General features: G+C 35.8%; 1 protein-coding gene across 2 annotated transcripts in view; it reads right to left on the bottom strand.

Moving 5' to 3' along the window:
* The window catches only part of MYOF (myoferlin), a 62,224-nt gene that overhangs the window by 1,028 nt on the left and 33,340 nt on the right, over positions 1-27,856 (bottom strand). For both annotated transcript variants that reach the window (XM_030950968.1, XM_030950969.1), the window contains 31 exons: positions 27,144-27,336; positions 25,955-26,110; positions 24,775-24,906; positions 23,330-23,493; positions 21,547-21,661; positions 21,322-21,427; positions 20,677-20,819; positions 20,205-20,378; positions 18,868-18,979; positions 17,519-17,596; positions 15,584-15,765; positions 15,333-15,491; positions 15,084-15,182; positions 14,626-14,787; positions 13,949-14,114; positions 13,279-13,355; positions 9,873-9,884; positions 8,962-9,060; positions 8,210-8,335; positions 7,312-7,467; positions 7,113-7,204; positions 5,984-6,154; positions 5,325-5,473; positions 4,963-5,102; positions 4,592-4,680; positions 4,403-4,498; positions 3,676-3,817; positions 3,264-3,363; positions 2,195-2,388; positions 863-972; positions 404-551 (listed from right to left, as the gene is read on the bottom strand). In XM_030950968.1, coding sequence (XP_030806828.1) covers positions 404-551; positions 863-972; positions 2,195-2,388; positions 3,264-3,363; positions 3,676-3,817; positions 4,403-4,498; positions 4,592-4,680; positions 4,963-5,102; positions 5,325-5,473; positions 5,984-6,154; positions 7,113-7,204; positions 7,312-7,467; positions 8,210-8,335; positions 8,962-9,060; positions 9,873-9,884; positions 13,279-13,355; positions 13,949-14,114; positions 14,626-14,787; positions 15,084-15,182; positions 15,333-15,491; positions 15,584-15,765; positions 17,519-17,596; positions 18,868-18,979; positions 20,205-20,378; positions 20,677-20,819; positions 21,322-21,427; positions 21,547-21,661; positions 23,330-23,493; positions 24,775-24,906; positions 25,955-26,110; positions 27,144-27,336 — 4,042 coding nt within the window. The remainder of the gene's footprint in view (positions 1-403; positions 552-862; positions 973-2,194; positions 2,389-3,263; positions 3,364-3,675; positions 3,818-4,402; positions 4,499-4,591; positions 4,681-4,962; positions 5,103-5,324; positions 5,474-5,983; positions 6,155-7,112; positions 7,205-7,311; positions 7,468-8,209; positions 8,336-8,961; positions 9,061-9,872; positions 9,885-13,278; positions 13,356-13,948; positions 14,115-14,625; positions 14,788-15,083; positions 15,183-15,332; positions 15,492-15,583; positions 15,766-17,518; positions 17,597-18,867; positions 18,980-20,204; positions 20,379-20,676; positions 20,820-21,321; positions 21,428-21,546; positions 21,662-23,329; positions 23,494-24,774; positions 24,907-25,954; positions 26,111-27,143; positions 27,337-27,856) is intronic.

Raw genomic sequence — 27,856 nt, 5'->3', positions numbered from 1 at the left:
GTAAAATTATGTACACAAAAGACTTCAATGTAGTTTTGAAAAAGACATTTTAAATACTAAAATCAAAATGTATTTAGGGCATGTAATTTGAGTTAAAATACGGTGAAAATAGGTAATTTTTCTGCAGACTAATGTAGACTCTAGGCCAACTATTAGCTATTTTAATTGTGTAGGTTATTAACTCTTCTAAAGTAGTTCCTAGTTCCATCTTTAGTTAATAGGTTAGTTTTAACCTACATTTTAATTCTTTCTCAATAAAAATCAGTTGAATTTTTTTCATAGCTATAAGGATATAATCCCTATCTCCTGCTAAAACAGAGGTGATAGACTCTGTCTGAGTCAGGAGTGTATCCTGACTGCTGTCTAAGCTCACCCCAGAGCTGAGGAACAGAACCATTCTTACCGGCAGGGAATAGAGGAGCACTGCCACAAACAGCAGGAGAATCAGCAGCATGATGAGGCCGAGGAAGAGCCATTTAAACCTGCGCCACACAATGAATTTCATGGTCTTGCAGGGATTTGTGAACCAAAGGAAGGAAGTGTCTGGCCGGCTGCATTTTGAAAGAAGTAAGTATTATTTATACTCTAAAACTTAAGCATGAGATTATAACACTTCAAAACATGCTGGTCTGAGGTTGAAGAAAACAGACAGTTTTGAAATGCAAGATAGCAGCTGCAGTAAACATGTGCCATTAGTACTGAAACCATCCTGCATTTTATCCTAATGCTTGCAGGAGGAAACAAGATTGGCTTTTATAAATGGAGTTTTGCAAAGGATAACTGATGACTAATATATTACTGCATGCATCAGAGTAACTAGATACAGGGTATTTCTAAAGCTAGTGAGATAAAAGTATCTTACTTTGGTAGATCTAGTTTGGGGTTCATGTTGGGTTCATCTCTTCCTTTACCAGCTGGCCTTTCCTCAGCTTCTTTTTCATTGACAACTTCCAGTGTCATTTCAACTTTACCCTTCAGAAAAAAAGTGACACGAGACAAGCATCTTATTGAAATAGCACTAATGGCACTTGCTTGGTACTTAGAATAGCTGGGATCAGCTATCACAGTGTACATCTGTGTTTCCGATTTCCTCCTCAAAATACGCTGATTTCTGAACTATGACAGGTCACAACATAGTATCAGGAAAAGACACATGGAAAAAATCAAATCACCGGACATAAAATTGTCCTGCTAGTTCATCTATAGTTCTAAGCCATAATTTTTTATTTCCAATTCAGCAAAACAAAAACAGTTCTCTTCTTCCAAGAGCAGCCCAAGGACTGCGTATTTTCCAAATGACCATGCATCTAATTTTTCATATTGCATATTCATATCTTCATATTGTAAATGTTTCTGAATATTTTTCCTCATTTATTAAATTCCAGTAATAAAGTTTTAAGGCAAAAACATTAGAAAGAAGAATAAGAAGACACCTTTGAAAGGCTAAATATTCTGCAAATGATAAATACACATTTATATTCTATGTAGAACAAATTAGAATGCTTTGGGTCTTCTGATGGCATACATAATCACAAAGCTAGTCTGGATTCTCAGTACAGAGATTTTGTTTGCTGTGTACAAAAATCCTTTGGATTTAAACATTTTCCTTTCATCTTTAATGCATTTGGGATGTCTCTGATGTTCTTCTGAGCAATAATGTGATAGATTAATGAATCACACAATCATTTAGGTTGGAAAAGTCTTCTAAGATCACCAAGTCCACATTGTCAACTCAGCTATGGCACTAAGTGCCACATCCAGTCCTTTCCTGAACACCTCCAGGGATGTTGATTCCACCACCTCCCTGTGCTGCCACTCCATGCTCAACACCCCTTTCTGTGAATAAATTTTTATTCATGTCCAAGCCAAATCTCCCCTGGTACAGCTTGATTCATTCATATGACTTTATCAGCTGCTTTGGCAAGATAGCATGACTCAACTGGCACCACAGTCTTTCAAGTTAAACAAAGTTGGCAACAAACTACATAAATGAAGCATTAAACTCACATTTAAAACAAAAAATTGTTGCTGGACCAAATTCCCAAACTTGTGCATGGAATGTCCTATTTACCCCTTCTCTGTCTCTCCACTGAAAGCTAACAGCTAAGTGGGAGACTTGTTACAGTCTTTCTTTGTAATTTGAAAGGAAAGGTGAGCACATCTGAAGTACTTTTAAAAGAAGCAATAACCTTACCGCTAAAATACGTGAGCCATCCTTTTCAACATAGCATGGCCACCATCCTTTCATGGATTTCTGTTCAAAGAGAGAAGCAGTCCTGGGAGCCTTCTGAGAACTGTCTTCCTTGTATTCTGGAATCATGTCTATATTACACTTCTCAGGAACTTTTGCTGGAATGATTGTTTTATGTAAATCAAGTTCCACAAAGCCTAGAAGGAGGATACAAAAATAAACACTGCATCACACAACCAAACCACACAGCACAGCAGCTCAACATCAACCTTGCTGTCTCTAAACATGTACATACAGGAAATACAGGAAAGGCAATCAACAGACATGTTATATTCTTGTTTGTCTAAAGATGTTGTGAGGCAGGGAAGTGGGACACATTGTATTTAAACCCCTCCTGCTGGTGTTAATAAATTTGATTTAGCAAGCTTGACAAGAGCTTGCAAGATAGTTTGATTTTTTCATAGACTTTTTTTTTTGCCCAACACATCTAAATGGAAGATACCCAAATACAGCAATGTAGTAAGTAATTTCTGACAGTTAAATGCATAATTTAGTAAACTTCAATAATGGTTATAAATTAACTACTTGTTTTCAGATTTTGAGGCCTGTATAGTTTGTATGTAAGCTAAAGACTTTGGAGCAGTCTTAATACAGGGCAGAGAATCCTATGCAGAGTAGTATCTCTAGAAAAGGTGGGGATTAATAACAGCGTGAAGTAGATTGCTTAAACCTCATTTATATGCTATTGTCAATACTCTTACTTAGAAATGAAGTGCCCTTGTTTAAGTAATTTTATTTAAAGAAAGAAGCAAAGTAGATTTTCATGCATATTAGTATTTCCTGTGCCTTGTGAGAGGGTTTACCTGAGTGAAAAGTATCTTGGTTTACCTGCCAGTAGGCCTTTACTGAGTGAATACTTATTCATTCAGTGAGCCTGTACTGGAAGGAAAGCTGGAGTATATTTCCACGTTCAGTGTCTCACTGTAAATGCAATCCTTTTGTTCAATTTAAAATTGTTCATTTTGATATCCTGCTTTGAGAGAACAGTAACTATTTTCATTCAAAATCTTACCCAGATAGTCATCCAAGGAGAACTTGTCATTATCCCATATTTGAATGATCAGTTTGGGTGGGATTCTGAATTCTGTCTTGTCAAGACTCCAAAAATGTTCCTAAAATTTTAAAAAACAAATACCAAACACCTTTAAAATTACTTACGGAAATCCAAAGCTGGAGTCTGCTAGTACTTGTGAATTCTGGGCTTGGTGGAAGTATTGAGAGATCTAATCTTGCCCTGCTAAAAGCAGACTGCTGTTGTTGCCAGTCTGTTGTTTCTGGCCCAAAGGCAAAATGAATCTCTTCACAACAGCAGTGTGAGAAAGTACATGGAACTGAGCCAAATTGTCTCTTTCAATAGGTAGGTACAAATTACCAGGCTAACTAGAATCTGTATTCTAAGAATTGACATCTTTAGGAATACTTACCTTCTTGGAAACTAAACAGAGTTGCTCTGCTGGGAGATAGTCAAAAGGAAAAACAAATCTCCAGTTAAAGTTCCCTTCGCCATCTAATGATCGGTAGTGAACATCAGTTTTCTGCTTATTTTCTTCATTACCAGGCATCCATCTGAAAATATGGAGAGATGTGTATGGTGTTTGCAGTGGGATTACACTGTGGGATTGCCTGTTTGTACTGGAACGGTGTCATTAAGGGGTTGCAGACCAGCTGTAAGAATTGCTCACAGAGGGCTGGGGAGTTTTTCACACCCCTCTGCAGTTTGGTTCCAATTTAGCACTGTAAATAGGAACATCTGAACTGAATTTCTGATCTAAGACCAGTGCTGTGGCCTTAGAACTCAGTGCTGAGTTGCTGAGTTCTTTTTCAGTGAGAAAATAGATCTGCCTGGTAATATATTTCTCTTATTTCTATTGCTTTTTTATATTAAGATGAGGGAATGTAAAAATTAAGAATCCAAGCCATGCAGCACCAAAGCTAACCCTCTGCCTTTTCAGTTGCTGTCCAACTGAAGAAATGAAATTCTGGGATCTTACACCACACATTAACTCGTTGTGCTTTATCTGATAACACTTCTGTAGTTCTCTGAGGTTAGCATTTGACTTGGCTGAACCAAATAATATTTGAAATCCATGGTCAAGGTATTCCCAGGACATTCTGAATATTATTAAATGTCACATGACAGAATGCTCTTACCCCTTCACATAAATGTCACTCATTTCTTCTCCTGTGATGCTCTTTTCATCCAGAAGGACATCTTTGGTGTTCCAGACGATCACACGCAGGACGTACCTAAGAGAGAGATTTGGGGTGACAGGTTTGGACTGCTTTGTCAAGGCTGCCAGGGGGTGTGTAGGATGTGGGGATGGATGTGAGGATACTCACTTCTTGGCTTTTCGGGGAGTGATGTTGAATGGAGGGCCTGGTGGTCCTAAGCTTTTGGGGAAAACATCCACCCACATCTGCAGCTTTCCCTGTAGCAGTGAAGAAGATGGATGAGGGATTGTTTGTTGCATATAGGTTTGTCATGGCCCCTTAATTTTTCAGATAAGTTTTCTCGTTTCTACAGAAACTTTCTTTAAAAAGCTGCATTTTATTATGTTTCTAGACTAACCTGCTTTACATTTTAAACCAAGCTATAATGATTTGTAGCCCTCTTTCCCCTCAGAAGCACCACACCATTAACAACATGACATAAATTCTGGAATGCTCTGTTTCTGCTTTCAAGAAACCATAACCAAAGCAGCTCACAGTACCTGGGAGATGTTGGGCTGGAAAGTGCTATATAAGGTTCTTGTTTCCACATGTTCAGGTACCAAACCCTGGGTTCTGAGGATATGAAGGGCTAATCTCTCTTCACCTGGACCAAGATGCTGATGCAAGATTTTGTTAGCTTCTGAAATAAAATAAATGGGAAAAAACTAGGGGCTTATGAACTAGAATTTGCATTTGAACTTAAAAAAAATTAAAACCAGATATTTAAAATTGAGCATAAAAGTGTGTTCAGCTTGGAGAAAAATCAAAGATATTTTTCTAGTATTCCATAAATAAGTAGAAAGCTTTCTATTTTCTCTATGTGAATTTAAGACATACATGTAAAATAAGTGAACCAACTCACCAGCATCATCCAAAGTATAGTCTTGTCCCCCATAGTTAATCTTTCTGCCATTCTCAGAGAAGACAGGAGGAGCACAGCCTTTAAACCTGGCTACATTTTGCAATAACTGGGTGGGTTTTAGTTGATCACGCCAGGTATTCACACCTGAACTTTTATGAAAGCAAAAGAAACATATCCTAAAATTATTCACCATACAGGGCATTTACACATAATGTAAAATGTATTTATTAAGAAAGAGCAGCACTGTAACTGCCTAGATTGAGGGCTCTGGAGTTTGATACAGTGACATAATTTTGTATCAGCTCAATTACCTTCCAAGACAGTGTTTTTTCTCTAGGTATCAAAATAATTCAAACCCTCAGATGCTTTCATATTTACTTGCAACAGTAGGTCAGAAAATTCTGTTAAGTGTGAGTTCTCTGGACAGAAATAACATACATTACTGGATTAAGAAAATATCAAAATATTTGATGCCATGGTTTTCAGTGAAGGCTGTTCAGAAGACTTACAGCTTCACTTGGAATTTAGATGATAGAACAAGCACAACAAATACCCTTGAGAAGCCACAGCATTGTTTTTTAACCATAGAATTAAGGTTTTTTTAGAGATTGGGTACTAGGTCTTACAGATTAAAATTTTCGACAGACAAATTTACTTACATCCAGTACTGCTGGGGGATGCCACAGTGAGATCCATAACGAGAAAGGAATCTGTTTTCCAGATCAATTATGGTTTCACCCACTTTTTCATCACGAGTCAATGCGTCATAATCATAGACTGAAATTTTCAGATCCTTTTCTTGAGGCAAGAAGCAGCTGAGTTCATACATTCTAAATATAAAAATTGCCCATTAAGGCTATTGCTCTTTTGAGAAATGCTCCTTATTTTTAAACTTAAAAATACAAATTGAAAAAAGCACTTACTAGTTTATTTTTGAGCAATAGCCTTTAGAAGGTATTAAAAGGATGCTTCCAGTGCTGATAAATCTAGCAACAGTTACCTTTTAAGGTCCAATTTCTATTTGCACTTATAAATAATTTCATTTTTACTTCTCTGGATATTACTTCCTTCCTTTCTGCACCATGTATTACTAAGATGTTTTCTGTGCATCAGCTTGAATTGGGATTGAGGAAAGAAGTTACTTTGTGTCTGTAATCAAGTATCTTTGCTGTCTATTTCTTTGCATAATCCAAACAATTGAAAACCTGTAGTGTATCATTGCAAATTATACTTTTCAAACCCTTTATAATCCTTCTAGTCCTCCTCTCTAGTCCTCCTAAGTTATCAAAATCCTCCTCCAACTCTAAACCAGACCTAGAATTTCATAGTAATTATGCAGATGATGTAACTTTTCATTCCTAACTAGTATTTTTTATTCATATATTTCAACGGTGTCACTAACCTTTGATGGAAAGACCAGTGTACTGGGAATGCATGCTAAGCTGATTACTTGTGAGATCCGTCTAGTTTTCAGAGTTAAAACTTCTTCCATATTCCAAAAGCATATTTTGTTATTCTTACATGCCTAACACAGGCTGGTTTTAAGATATATACATTGTTTTACTTTGTGCAATTTACCCACATGACAAAGAAAATCTACGGATTAGCCAAACATCTGTTTTTCCCAATGATTTCAAAGGAAAACACCTTAAGCAATTTTACTCACAATTAACTGTCAGTATATAACTATGAATAGAGCACTGAATATTTCAAGTAATGGTTTACCTTAAAAAAAACAGGAAAACATTCTAAAATACAGTAAATTGAAAATACAAAAAAGTTTATTACCTGCCAAAGATTGGGTTGAGGGTATTAGGCACGTAATGATCTCTGTCTTCAATTACCTTTTTACTTAGAGTTATTTTTATATAAGGATCACACTATTTAAAATAAGAAAAAAGAACATTGTTAAGAAACAGTTATCAAGACTAACTTGATTTAAAGTGCAGCAGAGCAGTGAGCTGACAGGCGGAGCAGGGAGCCTCACCAGCCCGTTGTTGTCCTGGGGCTGGAGCTGCAGGGCTCGCACGATGTAGATGCGCACGATGCACTCCTGGGGGCCGCTGTCCGGCAGCTCCCGGAACTGCCGCGGCGGGGCTGCCACGCCGGGGTCGTCGGGCAGGGCATAGATCTTAAACGAGCCCTGGAAAATTGTATAAAGGCTGGTCAAGAGACACGTAGAACAGGCGCTCTGCTAAGTCTGTTTTTTCTTATTTGTCCTACACATAGACACACTGTTTTATATAGTAGTAGCAAAATTATAGCCTGATCCACAGTGACCTAGAAGTCTTTGTTTTATTTTAGTGGGTTTTGGGTGATAACATTAAAAAGACAAGGTCATATCCTTTGCCAGTTTAACTCAATTCAGCTGTTTTGATATCAAAACAATTGCTCAGTTTTGCTCCAGCTAGAACATGTAGCAAATACCTTGCATTTGTTTCTCTCTCCAAAAACATCATTTAAGGTTTGGAGGTGTTTTGATCGGTTGGTTGGTTTTATCTATATTAGCATTATTTTAATCTATAAAAGTCACAGAAACAGTACAAAATACCTTTTCCAAAATCATTCTAAAAATGCGCTTTTCGGAATTTTAGTACTGTTTGAGAGGCTATTTTGTGCCATGGTTACTGGGGAAGGTTACATTAGAAGGTATTATATTTATTTTAATTAACATCTAGCGCATCTAGTGTGAGCAATGTGTAGCTAGCTGTACTTTCTTGAAAAAGATGGGTCTGTAGCTAAGTAGTTACCAATATCTGCTGCCTTTACTAATGTACACATCCATATTTAAGCTGAAATTCTTGCATGTAGATCTACTTAAATAACCACTTACATACAAAAGACTGCACCTAGCATTTGTTTGTTGCCCATCATTTGAAATTTACCTTGAATTCCCCAACCACTGATGGATCATCACTCTCCTCAGATTTCCCTCTGTATAGTTTAAATGTATCACAGAAATCTGTTAAGTTATTGAATTCAGGTACTTTTTCCAGTTCACAGTCATACACCTTGAAAAAAGAAAAAAGTAAAGTTTAGAAATTATCGTATATATCAGCTCCACCATAATGGCACTGCAGAGTATTTTACGTTTGATGGAATATTTTAGGGAACCAAAGCTTTTGGAATTATTTTTATATCAAAGCGGGAACAAATGCAATATTATGGAGAACATGTGATAAAGCTTCATTTAGGCTTGGTTAAAACCAGAGTAAGTGGCATGTCATAAGGTTATCTTTACTTTTTTTGTTAGCTGTATTAGACAAGAAATGAGAGTAGTCTCACTTAATATTTTAACCAACAAACAGTAAAAGTACTGATTCTCTGTGCTCATACTTTCTTAATGTGTATGTTTATTTAGGATCTGCCTGGTGCCCCAAGATGTCAAGAGGAAAATTCCCTTTGACTGAAGGTGAGATTAAATTATTAATACATCTCTTAATAAGTGTAGGTAAGTAGAAGAGAAGCCAAGATATCTTCTTAAAACCTTCATTTAATCATATGATTTAAGAAAGAACCTTTATAGAAAATCATATATAGTTAAATTTTGAAGAGCATTAAAAAAAAAAAAGGGACAGTTCTGATCAGGTCTTGGACCTATAAACTCTGAAATATGTTATTTTATCCTGAGCATTACCTTTAAAGTGTCATATCCTTTTTTAATGTACTGTCCACATTTTTCATATTCTCCTACTGAAGCATAAAATTTGCTCCACCAATCAACAATTTCTTCCTCCTTAAAAGAAAAGCAAATAAAAAAAGCTTTTACTGGGAGATAAAGCCTCTCTCCTATCATACTGTACAGCAGAAATAATGAACAATTAAGCATAGTAACAAATAATATACTCTAAGACTTATTATCAGTTAGGTAATATTAAAGCTTTATCGGAAAGAAAATTAGAATATATGGCAGCTGCAGATCTACCTCATTGTTAACCAAATGCAGTTAAGAAGTCGTTGAGTCTTGCCCCTTAAAAATGGTACTTCAATAAGCCTCATATCACCTAGATACTAGCAATCTATATATTCTACAAATACAGTATTTCTGTGGGTTTTTTCTATCTTTATTTATTTAAGTTTGATAATCATTGTTTAAGAAAGTGCTATTTTCTGTATTCACAGGGTTTGCATAATATAATTATTTGCCTCTGGAAACAAATTTCCAATGGTAATAAATAGCATTCATTGTCTATGAATGAACAGAAGGAATAGTATTCATCCCCTGTGTAAATCTGATATTGTTTTTTAAAGCCTGTTTGGATTCACAGAGAATCTTAAAGTATTGTGTAGATCATTAATGGTGAGTATTTGTTGGGGCTGTTTTGGGTTTGTTGGGATTTTTTTATATATAGGACTTCCTATTTCAGTCTTGCATATTTTTCATAAATCTACCATGTAACAAGTTCACTGTAGGTTTTATATCAAACACTTTCAGAGATTACGGTTCTCATCCATATGCTTAAAACACTAATTTGTAGGCAGTATTGATATACTGGTTTTCAGTTGGAGAAAGCAATGTGTAGATTATTTTGAAGTAGTATACATTACCTTTTCTGTGAGCTGCTCATGAGGATCAAGTCATAAAAAAAAGACAAAATAAAAGCAATGGTAAGGATATGATTTGTAGAATTTTATATAGTTAAATAGGCTTTAAATGTTTAGGAGTTTGTATATAGTAAGTGTGCAAAGTAAGTTACAAACATTAATAATTTCAAAATGCTTTTGAAGAGTACTCAGACACCATGTATTTAACTTGATTTTTTTTGGCACTGTCAAAAAAGCAGAATGTTCTAGATATTGAATTAGAGCATGCATATTTATATACACACGCATTTTAGAAAGCAGATTTTCAGGATTGTAAGACATTATTACCCTGTGCTTTGTTCTTCACATAACCAAAAAAAAAAACAAAAAAATTGTGTCTATAAATTTATCCATATAAGTGTGAAAACAATACGCACAATCCAAAATGCTTCACCTGTTAAATCACAGATACCACAATTATGACCCACTAGTCCATTAAGAGCAAGCATCATGCATCCCATCTGGAAGCCATGATTAGCAATGTCATTTCTGCTACTTTTTATACATTGTACCTTGTGTTTTCATTTAAAAGCATTAGCAGTGAACTTTTGTGCAAAGCAGAAGAAATGCAAAACATTTTATGAATACAGGCCAAATGCATCAATAGGTCAGGACATCACTCTGGTATATCGTTCTCATTTACTCCCATTTCTGTTCTCTTCAGTAAATATTTCACTGGGATGTTCAGGTCTATTATATTTTACTAGTCTTGTCTACCTTCAAATCATAAATACAGCATATTCTTATCAGATTAGTATGTCATTTTCTAAAGACAGTTGAAGTGGATTTTTTTGTGGAAACAACATCATTAGTGATTTGCAAAACTTACTGGCAGAATTAATGAGGTAATTTTTAATAGTTTGCTATATTTAAATTTCACTTTGTTTAAATATTGGTTTGTAATGTTGACAATGCAAAGGTTAGCTTGCATAATTACTCAATCATAATTTAATGAGCAAATTTGAAACCTTTTCACAAAATATATTTTGTAGAACTCTGAATCTTTCATCAAAGAATAATGTTGGAAGAGTTTAAATCAGGGGTTATGTTTTGGGTTTGTATTTTTTTTTCCTTGATATACCACCAAATGTCTCTTCAAATAATGCACTTGGTAGTTGTGGGAAGAAGTAGTTAAGGAGAAAAACAAATCAAAACTTTAAGATCTTCCTTAAAAATTCCCAGAGCAAATAATAGTCTTCAATATTCAGATATTATTGTTACTAAAAGTTATAATCAGGACGTGCTCACGGAATGCCAAAACACAGAATAAAATGCCATATGATAAATTAGAGATTTTGGAGTGAAATATTCACATGGTAAAAACAATGTAATCTTACTGTCCTTTTTAAAATGTACCCAGTAACTTCACTGTAGATTGTTATACATGAAGTTGTCAAGATATTAACATTTAACTATTATCTTTTTGAAAAACCTGGAATTATGGAAAAAAAGAGATGCAGTGGATCCCTAGAAAAGTCAGAGTTTTGTAAATTGTAATATTATTTTCCAGGAAGTAGATTTCTAAAAAAGTTTAAATATTAATAGCATAATGAAATAAATACTGTTAATTTTTTCTGCTTTTATCACACAGATTTTAATTAAGTTGGCACACAAAGAAGTTTCTAGTAGTTCCTACATATTGTGTATGCTTAGTAAGATTTTCTGAACAAGGGTACTTTAATATAACTAATCCTACAGGACTAGTGAGCATCATCTCCTCCAAAATCTCTCTCTGGCAGAGCTGCTCAGAGAAGTAGCCCCTCAAGGCCCCATGGATCAACCCTGCTCCCCATCCAGCCCCTGCTGGTCACCTGCATGCATCACTCTGGTACATACATGCACTGCTGTTGGAGAAGCCATTTTGCTGAGTGCTGTTGACATACTGCTTAAACACTGGAAATTGGAATGTAATGGATGAAATTTTGGCATTTTGTGTCCTCAGGGCATTGTCTGCATAGCACTTACACTTTCAGAGTTTTACTTATTCCAATGCAGATTGCTCTGATGCTCTAATATGGATGCTTTCACTGTATCTAATGTTATATTTGGCTTGGGTAATGTTAAACTAAAAGAAATTGTGTTTCTGCTTATGTAGCATTTAAAATTTTCCCTTTTTAGTTGAAATAAACTACACAAATATAATCAATTTTACTGGTGACTTTGAAGTGCTAGATCTTCCTTATTTTCTAAATATTTTTCCATATAATTTTAAAAGAAAATAATAGTTCTCTGTTCCAGCTTTTCATACTATACAGAATAGCATATAGTCTGTATTAGAATATATACTATTTGTATTAGAAGAGAAAACCTATTTCAGATAAAGGTTAGAGACTGCTGTAAATTAAATATTAATGACAATGACAATTCACATGTATGATGACAGTAATCACAAGATCATGGTCTATCTATCTACTTAAATTAGAGTCTGAATATGATGACAATAAGAAGAGATGAAAGAAGAACAAGGCAATCATTAAAATAATCAAATAGCAGTAAGAGTCCAAAAGCTTAAATTCAGTATTATTGTCTTTGGGACTCCTGTAACAATGTAAAATATTCTGCATTTTCAAAAGTCAAAATTGTGGATTAAGAGCCTGCAAAATTGCTATATATCAAAGAGCATAATTCCTCTGCTTCCTTTAATGTAACAGGCCATCAGAAATCTATGAAAACACCTTCTAGGCAAGGGAAACACTTTACAGTCCTAAAATAATTAATATTTTTTTCCTTAAAAATGTACTGCTTGGATTCTGTCTTCAGTCACATTTCAACTCAAGAGTAAAACTCTGTAAGTAGAATTATTTTTTACCTGGAAAGTAAAACTGTATTGTGGTGGTCCCGAAAGAATCAGAGCAGTAAAGAGACAAGGCACAACAGAAGAGAAGGAAAAGAAGTGTTAGTGCAGAAAAAAAATTGTTTCAGTGTTATTGGGTTTGGATGGCTTTAAAGGAAAGAGAGGCCAAGCTGTGACTGTGATAAAATGAAGGGCTGAAGGACCAGAGCATACCCCTACTTCTAACTCCTTTATCTAGAACTGCTCAGTCTGCAAAATCAGGCTGCCCTACCCACCATCAGTGGGAACTGGGTGATGTTCCATCACATACTTTCAGTAGCTATTGAACAAGTGAATTAATTCTTAAGCTAGTAGTGAATTTGACCAAGGACAAAATGCTATAGTTTGGTGTTCACGATATGAAAACAAAGATTAAAAATATGCCCAAATCTCCTTCGCTTTCCTGTCACCAAGTAACTTTCTCCCATCTGGCTTTCCAGAGGGTTGCATATGTTTCTGACAATTTTGCTGTCTAGATAGTTCCTCAGAAATCAGAGATCTTAAGAACAAAGTTAAGCATCAAATTTCAAAGATTACCTGAGCTGTTAGCAGTGGCTGTGTGTCTTCCATATCAATTACTGTATCCTGGCGAGGTGCAGCAGAGAGCAGACTAACTGTAAGCCAAAGGTTTTATTAAGGCAATATGGTGTAGGAAAAACATCTTACTAAACAGTTTCATCAGATTTAAATCTAGACAGTTACAGAAGATGTAAAATAATTCACTGGCTATATGTTTGATCCTCTAAAGAAAGCAATTAATTGCCACATTTTGCTAAAAAAATACTTCTGGGCAGGATATGCAAACTTTTCTCAAATATATAGAATTAAAACTAAAGGTAAGAGTAAAACTTGAAAAAATGTAGAGGAAATGTCACCATTGTATTCAGACCATATTTGCTGGAATACGGGATCATTTCTTTGGCACTAGTGCTGAGGTGATCTGCAGGTAGTTAACTTCCAAGTTGATACTAAAGAAGAACGTCAGGGAATGAGCACAAGTCCAAGAGTGGACTTGCCTTTGCATTATGCCCTCTTATGCTTCACAGAATGTTACACTAATTAATAGTCTCTGTTAGATGTTTCTCCTGTCAGATAATAACATCTCCACCTAAGTACACAACACAAGATGGCTACTCATCAGAGTAAACAGGCAGGTAATTCTAGCATCTCACAAGAAGGTAGAACTTTTCATTTTCCAGCTTTCTACCTTTCAGCTGTGGTGCAATGTCCTGTTTAGTGGTGTAGGGGTCACAGCGAAAGCTTTCCAGTAAATCAATAGTACATTGTCCCACGATGGGCTTCCGTCCAAATGGTCTGTGGTCTATTACTTTAATAACAAGAGATGGACTGTATAACTCCTCTTTTGGTAACAGCTAAAAATAGAAAGTTAGAGGTTTTTTTAAAATGCAAACAGAAGAAAAAGAAAGAATAAAGATTTCCCCCCTAAATTAGAGCTGTTTACTTCATTTATTTAATATTGAACTACTACGTTCTATGGCTATATGGTGAATGAAAACTTCTAATCTTATCAGTCAATAAAAGTCAGTAAGAATAATTGCCCCAAATCTTGAATTTTCTTGACTCTTGCACAGCACCGACCCTAGCAATAGGAAAGTAGCCAAACATCTATAAGTAAATTAATGCCCTTTCAAATTAAAAAATATATACTGCACTGGATTGTGCATATAAAATTGTGCAACCTATGACTGATTGTACAGACATGTTTACATGACCTTTATTACAGTTTTCAGGCTCACAAATTTCTTATGGTAAACCAAAAAAGGATGTGTGAGTCTTTCTACTCGGAACAAATCCTTGACCTTTAAAACTATGGAGGAACTTATTTTGCTATAGATAGCTGGCATATAGGTTTTTGTAACGTACAACTTTCATGAAGAGAACAGAAGATGGAAAATTCGGTGTCTTTTTGAGGTTTTTGATCACCACAGATTCCACCATTTCACCCCCACATTCCACAATTAGACTTGGAGACATAACAGGTGCCAGTTGGTAGTTTTTCATGTTTCGCAACCCCCAGGCCAGAATCTGTAAAATAAAATCCAATATGAGCAAAAGTGGGAAGGGATGTCAATATGTTTAATATAATACTCAAAAATTAGGAAAGAAGAAATTAAACCTTTTCAATAATAATATGTGTCTGGCAAAATATTTCAAGGTTCTAGTTCTAGGAAAATTAAGGGAAACTGATATTCACAAACACTTACAGAAAAGAGTATTTCTCACTATGAATAGTTTTTGTTTCCTGTAAGTAAATTCAAAATTTTCTGTCTAGAGGATGAGAAGACTGCACTTGTATTCAGTTAGTTTAAGAGTAACCATACCTCAACAGCAGTGAGTTGAACTACTGGTCTGATTCCTTGAGGGACCATGTAAAGCTTTGGTGCCCTTTGTGATGGAAGAATTGGAAGGTTGGTACCACCCTGTTAAGACACAAACATGAGTATTAGTTTCTCTCATCTTAGATGAAATACCCTGCAACTAAGACAGTTCTTCCCATAATGTCTCACCATGTAAGAATATATCCTGTGTCTTATTATATTACACATACATACAAAAAAAGAAATGTATACCTTGTCTCTCAAAATAAGTTCTGCAGCAAAAAGAATGTCTCCACAAGCTTTGCCATTATTTGTTACAGGATACCAGAGCAGTTTTGGTGTGATGTCATCCTCTGGGGTTAACTTGACCATGGGGGAACAAACACTTCTTCCAAGGAATTCATCTTTACCCTGCAACCAAATATAGCAAAAATAACCGTTAATGTACTGATAATTAATATAAATAAATAAAAAAGCAATCAGGGTAAAAAGATTTCACCTACCACTTGGTCACTGTCAAAAAGTTCAATAACAACCTTAGGTGGGTTTTGGGCTATTGACTGTGGGTCCCCATAGATCTCAATTTCATTAAATATGAGAGTTTGGTCCCATGTAGGATTTAGAGTTGAATGAATGATCTCAGTTGTTTTGCTTTGATGGAGGAAAGAAACATGAGCATATGGATCTGAAATAGCATACAGAAATTGAAAGCATAGAGTTACAGACAAACAAAACCACATCAAGCCATAAGGCACACAAGCACATTTTTTATCAAATATAATGTTATTTTTCGACTGTTGTTACCAGTTCTATAAGCGATTCTATGTAAAACAAAAATGAAAACATATACATAATTTACATTTAATAGAGCAATTTCCATTTGATTAACAAATCACTTCTTTTATACAAGGCTTGATTAACAGAGTAATAAATGAAAATGATAAAATATCTTGCAAAGCAGAAAGAGAACCAGAAAACTAAAATGAAACACTGTTTATACTAATCTTGTCTTAAATCTTGTCCATAGAAACCCTTTTTTGTTCTCTCCATTGATATACAACTCTACTGCCTCATAAATAATAGAAAGAAATAATTCAATGTCTGACTAGTTGCCAAACAACAAATTGTCCCAGGCTGTATTGCTCAGATCATGGTTAGGTTTCAAACATGCTCATTTATTGCAACCTCTTTTTGTGAAACAGCTGAATGATTCAGGTGGTCTAGGCCCAGTATCTGGCAGGCCTTTAAATCATCAAGAGCTCTGTAGAAGGTATCTGATGATGGTCATTAATGTTTCCTGTACCAACTGCAATCACTAAAGACTAAAGGCAATTTTAAAGGTTATCTTTAGGTCAGTTTCAATAGATTCTGACAAGGTACATGATCAGAGTTTTACAAAATTTGGCTAATTCTTCAAACTAATTTTAGAGGAAAATAAAATTTAGATTAACTAGTTTATGTATGACTGCATCTGAGGTGCCTGTCCTGAATGATACAAATGCAATTTGGAGGCATTTGTAATTGTTTCTTTGCATTGCTTTTACGTACTGCATATTGAAATAAGACCAAATTCACACAGGCAGCTGTACAAAACCCTCCTCATTTTAGAAAATATCACTAAAACCTGTAAAGCACTGTGTCTTCTGTAATGGAGGTGTTACATTTACTCAATTACAGGGGGAAAAAGAGGGATGCAAATAGAGGGTAATGGAGAAAGAAAATTCATTTCAGTTTTCTCTTTTGCTGAACCTCCTTAAAGGAAGTGTAAAGTCACATTCTTACAGAATCTAAATTCAATTTGCTCTGTGGCTGTCCAGTGAAATTTTAATTTGAATGAGCAAAACTTGAAAACTGGGTATTAGCCTGACTACAAAGATGCCAGATGGACACAGCACTGTTGAAATACCTAACAGTTGGAAATGAACATGTATAAACAAATAAAAGACATGCTTATCAGTAAGGCACAGTGTAGTTTTCTGCTAGTTAATTTCCATAATGAATTAATATAAAGCACTGAACACTGAGAGGCATTTGGTGCCATAGCTAATGAAGAAACCATCCAGCTTTCTTCATCCTTGCTTTTATGCAAGCCTCCTGCAGGACAAAACTGCATGTAGGCTTTGGTTAGAAGAAGAATCCAAGGCAAAAGGAAGGGCCTGGTCATGGGAAATTCAGACCCCATCTGAAATCCAGTTCCCTCACTGACAATTCACTGGCAGGAACTGGTACAGGACATACAGAGCACTTTGCAGCAGCCTCTGAGGCAGCAGTAACCAAATTCAGATTATACTTAATAAAGCTGAGACTTTCTTTGTGGCATAGTTTCAGTAGCTGGGACCTACACTCATGGAGTTAAGATATTCTACATCCAAATAAATCAAACTACAAGTCCATGGCAAACGTGGGTTTTCTGCACCTTTAGAAGGATTTTTCCATACCTGAAAAACTGTCTTTGTCTAAAGCCATGAGGTTTCTTGCCTGGTAGATGTAACAGCGAAGGTGGTAAGTATATACTCCTGTACAAAAGAAATAAAACGTTCAACTGCATTATACAGGCTTATTTTATGTGATGAAGATATTCTCAGTTTGTACAAATGCCTTACACATTTTAACATAAGCACTGTAATAACATTTTTGCTTTTCACATGATGAGTGTATTAATACCAATGAGCTAGCACCTGAGAACATTTGTTCCATCACAAAGCAGAAATGAAAAAAAAAATCACTAATGCTATCTGGGCTTTTTTCACCACACAATCATCTGAAAAATCCTTCTATTCAAAAATTGGTCTTTGAAACAGTTTGATAATCTAGTTCACACAAAGAGAATCAAGAACTGGGCACTCTTTGCTTAATTTAAGTATTCACTACAGCACTTCCAAGGTCCTGGGTCTTTCACATTTTTAGTTCTTAGCCTAGAAAGTTATCCCAACTGCAACTCTGTCTCTTTGGTTAAAAGATTTTAAAAAATAAACCACTACATGTTAGGTGGAATAGCTTAAAAAGAAGATGTGAGTGGCCCCAACCCAGGACTGTGTGGGGCTACGTTAATACGGCTTTTCTTTAAAAGATGTCAGGTGTAACCCTTTCAGCCCTTGAAAAAATCTGAGCTGCTGTGTAGCCTCATTGGGCTGAAACCTGTGACCTCTGGCAAGAAAAAGTGCCATTTTCCTCCAGCTGTGTTCATTATTAAAACAATACTCCCCAGGTTCTGAAATATTTAAGACTTAGACATCTATTCTCGGCAGGTTGATCAAGTTCTGCAGAGTTCAAATAAAGACAAGTAGAGCCCCTCAAAAAGGATGTTAAGTCTGAGAATTGACCTCTATTCCTGTTAGCTAGCACTGGTGGCTCCCATCTCAACTTCCCTGCTTTTGTGATTCACATTACAGTGATTACAAAGAATTTTAAACCCATCCAGGTTGGCAAAGTTACAGTTTTGTTCACTTTGCCAACTCAACTACATGGTACTGCTTCCTCTGGGCCAGGCATTGTTTGATCCTCCACTGAGCTGGTTAAGTAACCTGAACCAATAAAAAAGTTAAATTTAGCATTAAAATTCCTGTCCCATACAGGTTTTAAAAATATCTGTGTGACACCAGACTGAAATATTGAAATGACTAACTGTAATTTTTTAATAACTTAAATAGGATCCAATCAAGGGTCTGATAGGAATTACTACAGAAGGCATATAAAGCTAGATGTAAACCACAAAGATTTATGATTCTGTTTGAAACCAAAATGAAATAGACAACATTTTTGAGAAAGGAATTGTTAAAGAACCTACTGTCAAAATAGCAGGAAACCATTGGTGTATTGGCACCAAACACTGTTGTAGCCGACTCCTTGGCTTTGTCCGAACTCTTCCCTTCTCCATCATCAGCACTATTGTCTGCTCCCTGAAATTACATACAGAGAAAAGTTATTGAGTATTTACAAACATGGAAGGAACTTCATAGAAATGGACCATGTGGGGGAATTTATGGGTTTCCATCACTCTTCCAGCACAAGGAGAAATTTACTTCTGTGAGTAAATATAGTTTACAAGATGTTTACTCATGTCCAGAGGTCATTTCCTGTTGCCAATTGAAGCTCTGCAGAAATCATATGCAGTCATTTCATCTTTCTTCCAGAATGTTTTATTTCTGGATATGTACTAGCTACCTATCAGCTCATAGTAGAGGAAAGCTCCCAGATGTTCTGCACTGTGCTGTGGCAGAGAGCTGCTCCAAGGCTTTATCCCAGCACTAGCCCAGGAACTAGAGCTGTAAGCAAAACTGAAATAGGAATCATTACTTGGAGCAGCCAAATTAACTGGAGAAAGAAAATGCTGTCAGCGAATCCTTGGTCAACATTTGGTGTGAAAAAGAGAAACAAACCAAGAAAAAAAGTGTGAAGTTTTGTTAATGCTATACACTCAGAATTATTATATATTTTATAAAAACAAAGGAGCCTTCTCACATTATTTGCTACAGTTTGTATTTTGGTAAATAGAGGTTATTTGTGAAGCTGTGTTAACCTCAAAAGCTGAGGAATAACTGCATTCTGCTCATCTATCTGTGTCATATGAAATTCTGGCTTCTCCAACACACTATTTTCTTTTCTTATGGTTTTTTTTTTTTTTTTTTTTGCTATCTTTTCTTGTGTTTGGTTGTTTATACAAGCAAATATTCATCAGGGGCAGCTTTTTCCAAGTCTGTTGTCTTTTGTGCTGATGTTAAAACATCTAAATTAAATGCACAAAGAGCTTGAGCTATCTTTTCACTTACAGAAGGCTTATCTAGTAATTTGGCCTTTTGAGCTAAATCTCACATAATGCAAAAATAAAAATAATTTTAAAAAATAAAGTAATAAGTAGGATTAAAACCATAAATAATATATAATGTGATATATAATATTGCATATGTCATAAAAATAGTAGTAATTAGTAATAATACAAGAATCTCTACCCCAACTTTAATGATCCCTTTCTGACTAAATAATTTAAACAATACGCACTGTATTAACTTCTCAGTTATACACTGGTTTAACAATTCAGGGGCTAAAATGTCCAATATATTTGTTTATTTACTGCAAAGTAACAGGTTGACCTTTGAAAGATGTGTTTGACACTCTGTCTCTTACCAAAGCACCTTCAAGTTTAAAGATAGCTGCAGCACCGTGTGTCTCTGAGGGAGCCATTTTCCGTCTCCATCGTCTTCGACGGAAAGTATCAGAGCTGCGCTGCTCCCAGTGAAACTTCCAGCCAATCAGGGAAGCATATTCCCATCCTTCTTGGTCTTCATATGATGACCTTCCCTTGAAGATATAAATTCTTGTTATCCACAGTGTTGTGTAACTGTAGTAAAAAAAAAGCAGTGTTTCCTCTGGCAAGCCTAAAAACCCCCTCATAAACCAAAGCTAGAAACATCCATGTACAAAAAGATAAAAGGAATATAATGAAAATGTAAAAGGTTGTTCTAAATTTTTTTTGCTTGGTATTACATTTTTTCTTCACTAAGGTAATGAGTAATCTCATGCAGATTTAAAAACAAACAAACCAAAACTCTCAAACTGTTACAATGTACCAGTCCCTGCCTGGATCTCTCTTCCTTACCCTTCCTGCTGTCATTCCCTCAGACTGCTCCCTCCTGCGTTTCCGCACCAGCCTTCGTCGTCGATGTGTGTGGTACATTTTCTCTGCAGCAACCCATGACTTGGGTTTAGTGTCTGGAGGAATAGTAATTCCATATTCCCACCCTAAAACAGAATTGATGAGTTGGTATATTTTCAGAAATACAAGCAAGATACCTGTGTGTGGTGTGTGGTCAACACAAACTGGCTCCCCACCTCCTTTAGTCCCCAGACTTCCTGATTCACTCTGTAGCATTACTTGGTGACTCATCCCATGGCTGAAGGCTCACAGGGAAATTATCAGACAGATCCAAACCTGGCTTTGCCACATATTCCTGGTACAATTACAGAGGTTTCAGGTCCCAGCCTTCTGACTTCTCTAAAAGCCTCTCAATTGCTGCTACTAATCCATTAAAATGGAAATAGAAATAGATGCAGACAGCAAACACTTTCTCAATGTCATATTATCTGATTCCTTAAGCAATTTTATCCAAATATTTCCTTGGTATTTTTCCATTGGGCAACCAATATCAGGCTCAGAATATTGCTACAGTTCTGACATGTGTCCTCCTTCATTATGAACTACAACAGACTGTCCTAATATCAGCAGATAAACAGTAAATCTTACCATGTTCATCCACTGCTCGATTTAAATCGGATTTCCAAGCATCATCTTCCCACACCCATCCAAAAGGACATGTGAATTCACGTGGGGGTGGGGCTTTTTCTCCATTCTTTCATGTAAGGGAAATATAACAGTTTTCTGCATTAGTAGAGTAAATACACTGTGTAGCAAAACATAGTAGTCCTTGTCTCAAATCTTTACTTATCCAGTGAAAAATTTAACTCTCACCACATCTGTGAAGCTCTGCTCAGATGCTTTCCATTCCCCTCCAGGATAGCGACTCTCATTTTCATACACTTCATCAGTAAACTCAGTATGACCAGCATCAGCTTCAGTCAACAGACTGCGTGTCCAAAAAAAAAAACAAAACAACAAAACAAAACCAGTTTTAGTTCACTACAGAAGACATATAAAAACATAGTACAGAATGTGCACACATGGGGGTATTCTGCATTGTCCAGCTATACGAAGGAAACAGAAAAAAACACTGAAGAAACTCCAGTTGTAGTAAGCAGTAGGAGGAACATTACTCGTAAATATGAGTGAAAAGCAGGAATGTTTAACTGCTGTTTGATTCAGGATCTGCTTTGAATACATCCTCTTGGAAAAAGAAAAAAATGTAATAAATTGAAGTGTAGGACACAAGGACTGTGTATGAATTATATGCATCTCTAGAGCACATGCATCTATGTATATAGTAAAATTTGGCAATGTATTTAATTTTGTTTCCATTTATGCTGTTGACAAGGCAAGCAATCAATTAGCTAATATTTTTTTCTAATTTGCAAGTAAAAGAAATAGGAGAACATGAAATCAGATAAAAGCCTGTTGCTGTCAGGCACAGTGGTTCACTGTGGTTCAGAAGGCACCAAAGTGTGTTCCACATTGCCCTTTGCTGGCCAAATCGAGCCACAGATCATCTCCCAGTGGAAGCAGCTGCATGGCAAAAATATGCATTTCAACAGGATTTAATGCAATTTCTTCACGTCATCTTATTAATAAAAACTATCAATCTAATATAAACAAAACCCCATCCATTCATGCCTATAACTGATAAAATTTTAAAATAGCACATATTTTTCCTGCACAGTTTTTCTATAGCAACAGTTCTACATATTTTTCTTGTCAGAACACAAGAATTTAAAATGGGTCAAATATTTTCTTTGAGGAAGAAAGAAAACAGTCTCTTTCTCATGCTGGTTTCTGTTTATGAAACAAATAACGTTCCCAGCCTGGTTTGAAGTGTGGAAACACAGTCAGACAGGCACAACTCCAGAGCTGAAAACCTCTGGCAGAGCAAGACTGAATCTGTTGGAGCTGAGGAAGGGCTGACACTTCATGAATTTGGTCTGCCAGGGGAGGAGCTGCCACATGGCACCACAACCTTCTACTGAAAGCAACATTTGCCTTGAGTCAGTTTGAGAAATAACCCGTGACAGTTGTTTAGTTTCTTGTTACTTTTCAACATTTAATGAAATAAACACCAAAACCATCCAGTGTTTGTGAATGCCCATGCAAATGCTGCAATGGTGTTGCTACAGCATGAACTGCAGATTTATACTGGATGCCAGGGTTAAATTTCTATCCAGGGAAAATCCACCAATCCAAGGGTCTGCTCTGAAACCATCACAGCAGGACCTGTGAAACTCACACAGACACACGTAAGCCTCCTAGTAGCTTCCTAGGCATGAAATATTATTATTATCCCTTTCTAAAAGATGAAGAAATGACATCCAGAGAATAGAAGCAATATAGCCATCATAACATGGGGATTGCAAAACCATAGGCTAGTTCTTAGAAATGGATACTTTCTTTCTGTTGCCTGTTTTGTTTTACTTTTAAAAAAAGGTAATGTTAATTTTAGCACTATTAACTAGCTTTGACAATTGGCTGGTTTTTGCTGTCCTGGAACATTCAGCTTAAAATCCCTTTCTCATCCAAGAAAACAGAGAGGAGATTTTACTCAACACCACAAATGCCTTTATTTCTATCTGCATAAAATTAATCTGACCTTCTTTCAGGATCAACCATCCATTCTCCTTCCCAGTCCCATCCCTTTGGGGGTAGAAAATACTCTCTTTTCAGTTTGATTTTTCCTGTAACATCAGAAAACTTGTGGCGACCAACAAGTCCTGAGGTACCCCACTTTCCAAAAAGGAGAGCCTGATTTTCATACTGTGTGGGAAGAAAGCAAAAATCTAATTATTATTTAGGAATAATAAACAGCTTTTAGGAGGAAAAATGATATATTTATGTAACTATTATAACTGAAACACTTTACTATAAATTTACTTCCTCTGAAATTAAGTACTCCCTTTCCACATTACTCTGCAATGTCATCATCAATTTCTTTCTTTCATTTTCTTCTATGCTGCCTCGTAAACAATCTTCTCAATGAAATGCCTCCCTACAACTACAGTAAAAATTTCTCTAAGTTAAAGTTCTGTTAAATAAAATTATGTTACATTATTCAAAGAAGTTCCTTCTGTTCCCTAAATGCATGATTCTGTCATTCATTTCCATCTCAAATTTCCTCCTATTTAAAATCTTTTGTAATATGTAGAACTGAATCAAAATCTAATCATAGTAGTGACCAGGGGCATGATTCTGATGTCAACCCAGTCTGTTTCACCTCCTGGGATTATTTGTAGTTTATGATGGTTTTGAGTTTTCTGCCCTTATTCCTGGAAAATTGTTGGATTGTTGAAGACCAACAAAACAGACATTCAATGCCTATTAAACTGTATATTTAAATAATGGCTTTGAACACCTATTGCTTTAAGTGACTTAGTACAGTGCTACTAAATATTTAAGCATAGGTGCAACAGTGACTTCACTGTAAAAATGTCTTTTTATAAGCTACTTTACTGCTACTGGATTATATGCACCATTAGGTGATGTAGCATATAAAACACACCTGCTACTACCATCCAAAACCTCTATTATTTGCTGTGGGAGTATTTCAAGCATTTGAATTCTGAATTTGTTAACTCTTCTCATTGAAATGTTATTGTATTATAGCATTTTGTCAGCAACAGTAAATTTTCTGCTACTACAAAAGAACTATTATTAAGCAAAACCACTTCTATGCAAATATCATTTGTAGAAGTGAAGAAGCAATTTTAAAAAAGGGATTATTCACATGCCAAAACATAATAGTTTAGATCTCCATCTTAATTACACTGATAAAAATCTAAAATAAATATACTTGAAATCACTGGAGTTAACCAGATTTGTAGTGACTAACCAGTTCAGAATCTGGTCTGCTGAAGTTCATCTGGTAGGCACAATGGACTTTATTATTAATTGCCTTGAATGGGTTCTACTTGTTTCCTTATAATAAACACTACTCTCTCTTTCTGTCAAGCATGCAAAGAAATTCAAAAGAGCTCCAGCTGCATTGAATTCCCAACATTCACATCCAAGTTTAAAGTAAAAAAGCAATGCTGGACATACCATTTCTGCAAAAACACTGAATGTTCCCTCTGCAAAGCTATTAAACTTCTTTTCAACTGCACTGAGCCCCAGCCAAATGTTAATTCGCAGCTCTGCAGGCATTTTGACATCTTTCGTCTTGTCCTGTGGGTACTGGCACAGAAACAAAAATGTTATTCTTTGTTCTGTTATGGAGGTATCATAGCTTTCAGTAAGATATATATATTAACAGAGAGATATGAGTAACAATACATATTTATTTATCTCCTCCTGTACTGCTTTTTCTCAAAAGCCAGTAATAAGTACTGCAGGAGGAAAACATTCTTTAAATTATACCTGCCTAGGGCATGTAAAAACCAAACACATTAACGGTAGTATCATCCATGTTCCTGTATATTCTCTCCCAAATTTCATTCAGCGATGAGTTTTCAGTTTTGACAATTATTTAAAACTTCAATGTTGATATTGGATTTTCTTGTTGGGAGACTCTGGAAATGCAGGGGTTAGCAGGGATGGTTCAGTAAAAGCAGAATCAATGGTGGTTTGAATAAAACCATGAAGATACAGGCTTGTCTGCATTGAGGGATTCATGAATATAACTACTAGTAAAATTACAAACTCTTTAAGTGCTCTTGTTTTACTGTCAGACTGCTTTTCTCCTGGTTAAGTTTATTTCAGTTGAATACAATATCAACTTAGATGGAGAAAGGCATTCCTATTCAAGAGTAAGACTCAAGTCAGACTCAGAGAGAAAACTTCTGTGTGTAGACATGCTCTATTGCTTACAGAAAACCATCCAAAACTTTGAGTAAGTTTTTGGAACTTCTCTGACTTATACTTAATATTTCCTCTGAAAGTTTCCATATATGTCCAAATATCAACTCCAGTTGATATCAACTGGAGTTGATATCAACTCCAATCCCCAAAGATCAACTCCAGTAACACTTTAAAAGTTCTATCACAATTTTGAACTCTTTTAGAAAACTCTCAGAGACAGAGGCATATCCAATACTGGTTCTAACTGGCTTATGATAAACTTAAAAGTTCTGTGATATTTTGAAGAAGCTAAATGCAGTTGGCTTCTCATCTGTCCTGAGTTTGACACCCCATTGTTCATAGTTTGTTTGCATGTTTCATACTCACATCAGATAGCAAGTCAGTTCAGGGAGTTAATTATTTCTTAAGGAGAAAGAAATAGTACCTTTAAGAAGATTGTTTGGGTCTTTCCACAGTATTTACCAGATGATTCAGGGCTTGTTGTGGAGTACAGCACTTGGTGTGCAGGAACACGGGCATAGGCCAGTCTCTTCTCCCCTCGGATCATCCATATGATCACATCAGGCATGCTGTTTTGTGGCTGAGGATTATTTGTGGGGAAAGGAGAGTTAAGAAGAGTAATTAATTGAACAATAAACTAATCTAGAGCTGAGAAAAGAGAAACATAAATAAGAGCTTATGTCAAAGGATTTATCATTTAGAATCATGAATGATGACAAACATGATAAATAGAGGGAACTGTTTTGTTTTGCAAGTAAACCAATATATAGTTCTGAAAGAATAATAAAAATACCATTGAGATTTTTTAAAAACAAAGTAATTTTTATTTTAAAAAATCCTTACATCTTTTATCAATTTTTCTAGAGATATTTTGTATCTCAATTCCCTTAAGGTGATGATAATGACTGGATGTCATATGCTGATGCCTTGGATTGACCTGCTACATACTAAAGTGCTTCTGATGCTTCCACATTAAGGGTATATAATTGTAAGACTTTTAGCAGAAGACAGAAACCACCTATTACCTTTTTGGAGTTCTGTGCCCAACTTTGTGAGCTACCTGCAAGTCTGGCCATTTAATTCATCTTTTTTTTTTTTTTAATCAGTAGCTCTACAGAGCAGAAGCAACAAATTAAAAATAAAACCATTTCTAAAATGTTGTGAAAACCAGTTATGAGACAGCCAAGATGAAAACAGAAAACATTGGTGAAAATTAAAAAAAAATCCACAGAAACAGATTTAACTCTCTTAGAAGTTGATTACTATGGCTACAAGCTGTGGAAATCCAACATATACCCTGCAGTCCCTGAACCAGAAAAGTGACTTGCAGCTCTGGAAGAAATGGAGGACAGAATAGGGTCTATTCTACCAATCACAGAGTGATCATTACCCAACACACATTCTCAGTGAGAACACCTAACAAATGAGTTTTGTAAGAGTAAATTGCCATTACAGAAGGGAACATGTTTACTTTCACAGCATCTAAAATTACTGTTCTACAGAGAGTGGATATTGCTTGATCAGCAGTGAACTTTACACCCATTTGTGTTAGACAGGTATTGCTAAACTAACCAGTACTGCTAAACCAAACACCAGTACTGTGAAGCACTAACCTCTTCACTCAGTTGCAGTAATCTATCCAACCAGTCCTCAATTTCTGTCAGAGTGGCTTTCACCTCAGTAGCTTCACTTCTCATCCTTGCTGCTGCTTCTCCAATCTGTTTGAGAGACTTGAGGCGCAGCTTTTCTATCTGAGTGTCAAGGACTGTAATATTAGATTTGCCTTCTATGAGGGGAAATGGTTTACTGAAAAGAGAATATTTGTTATGGTTAATAATCTAAGTGCCTTTATTTAGTTACACTCTAAATGCAGACATGCAAACAGTGGCAATGGATTGAGTGCCATCATTTCCTGTGATTGAAAACCACTGGAACAGTGCTATTGCATCTATTTCTGCAGAGATTTTCACCTCACAAGGTATTTATAGTAAGCAAGGGAGAGGCTGTACTTACATAACAAGCACCAAGGTAGAACACCTTGAGGTGTTTGCTTTAATGTAATTGTCACCAATCAAACCATTTCTCTATATACTCACAATAAAATGTTATCTTCTCAAAATGTACATCTCAAAACTGAAACCAGTGCCTTCAGACCAGATTAGGTTCCTTTCCTTCCCTGGAAACTGTATATTCTCAGAAATTCAATATACAAATATGGTTTGTGGCTATGACTAGATTTATCTAACCCTCTGGCAAGAAAATATCAAAGAAATCTGTGACACAGAACTTCTGTGTCAGCAGAGGGCAGAGTAAGTATTCAATGGAA

This window comes from Camarhynchus parvulus, chromosome 6 (genome assembly GCF_901933205.1).
Source record: "Camarhynchus parvulus chromosome 6, STF_HiC, whole genome shotgun sequence".
In the NCBI taxonomy this organism is placed as follows: Eukaryota; Metazoa; Chordata; class Aves; order Passeriformes; family Thraupidae; genus Camarhynchus; species Camarhynchus parvulus.
The sequence above is the reverse complement of the archived record's forward strand: the minus strand, read 5'-3'. Positions and strand labels throughout refer to the sequence as shown.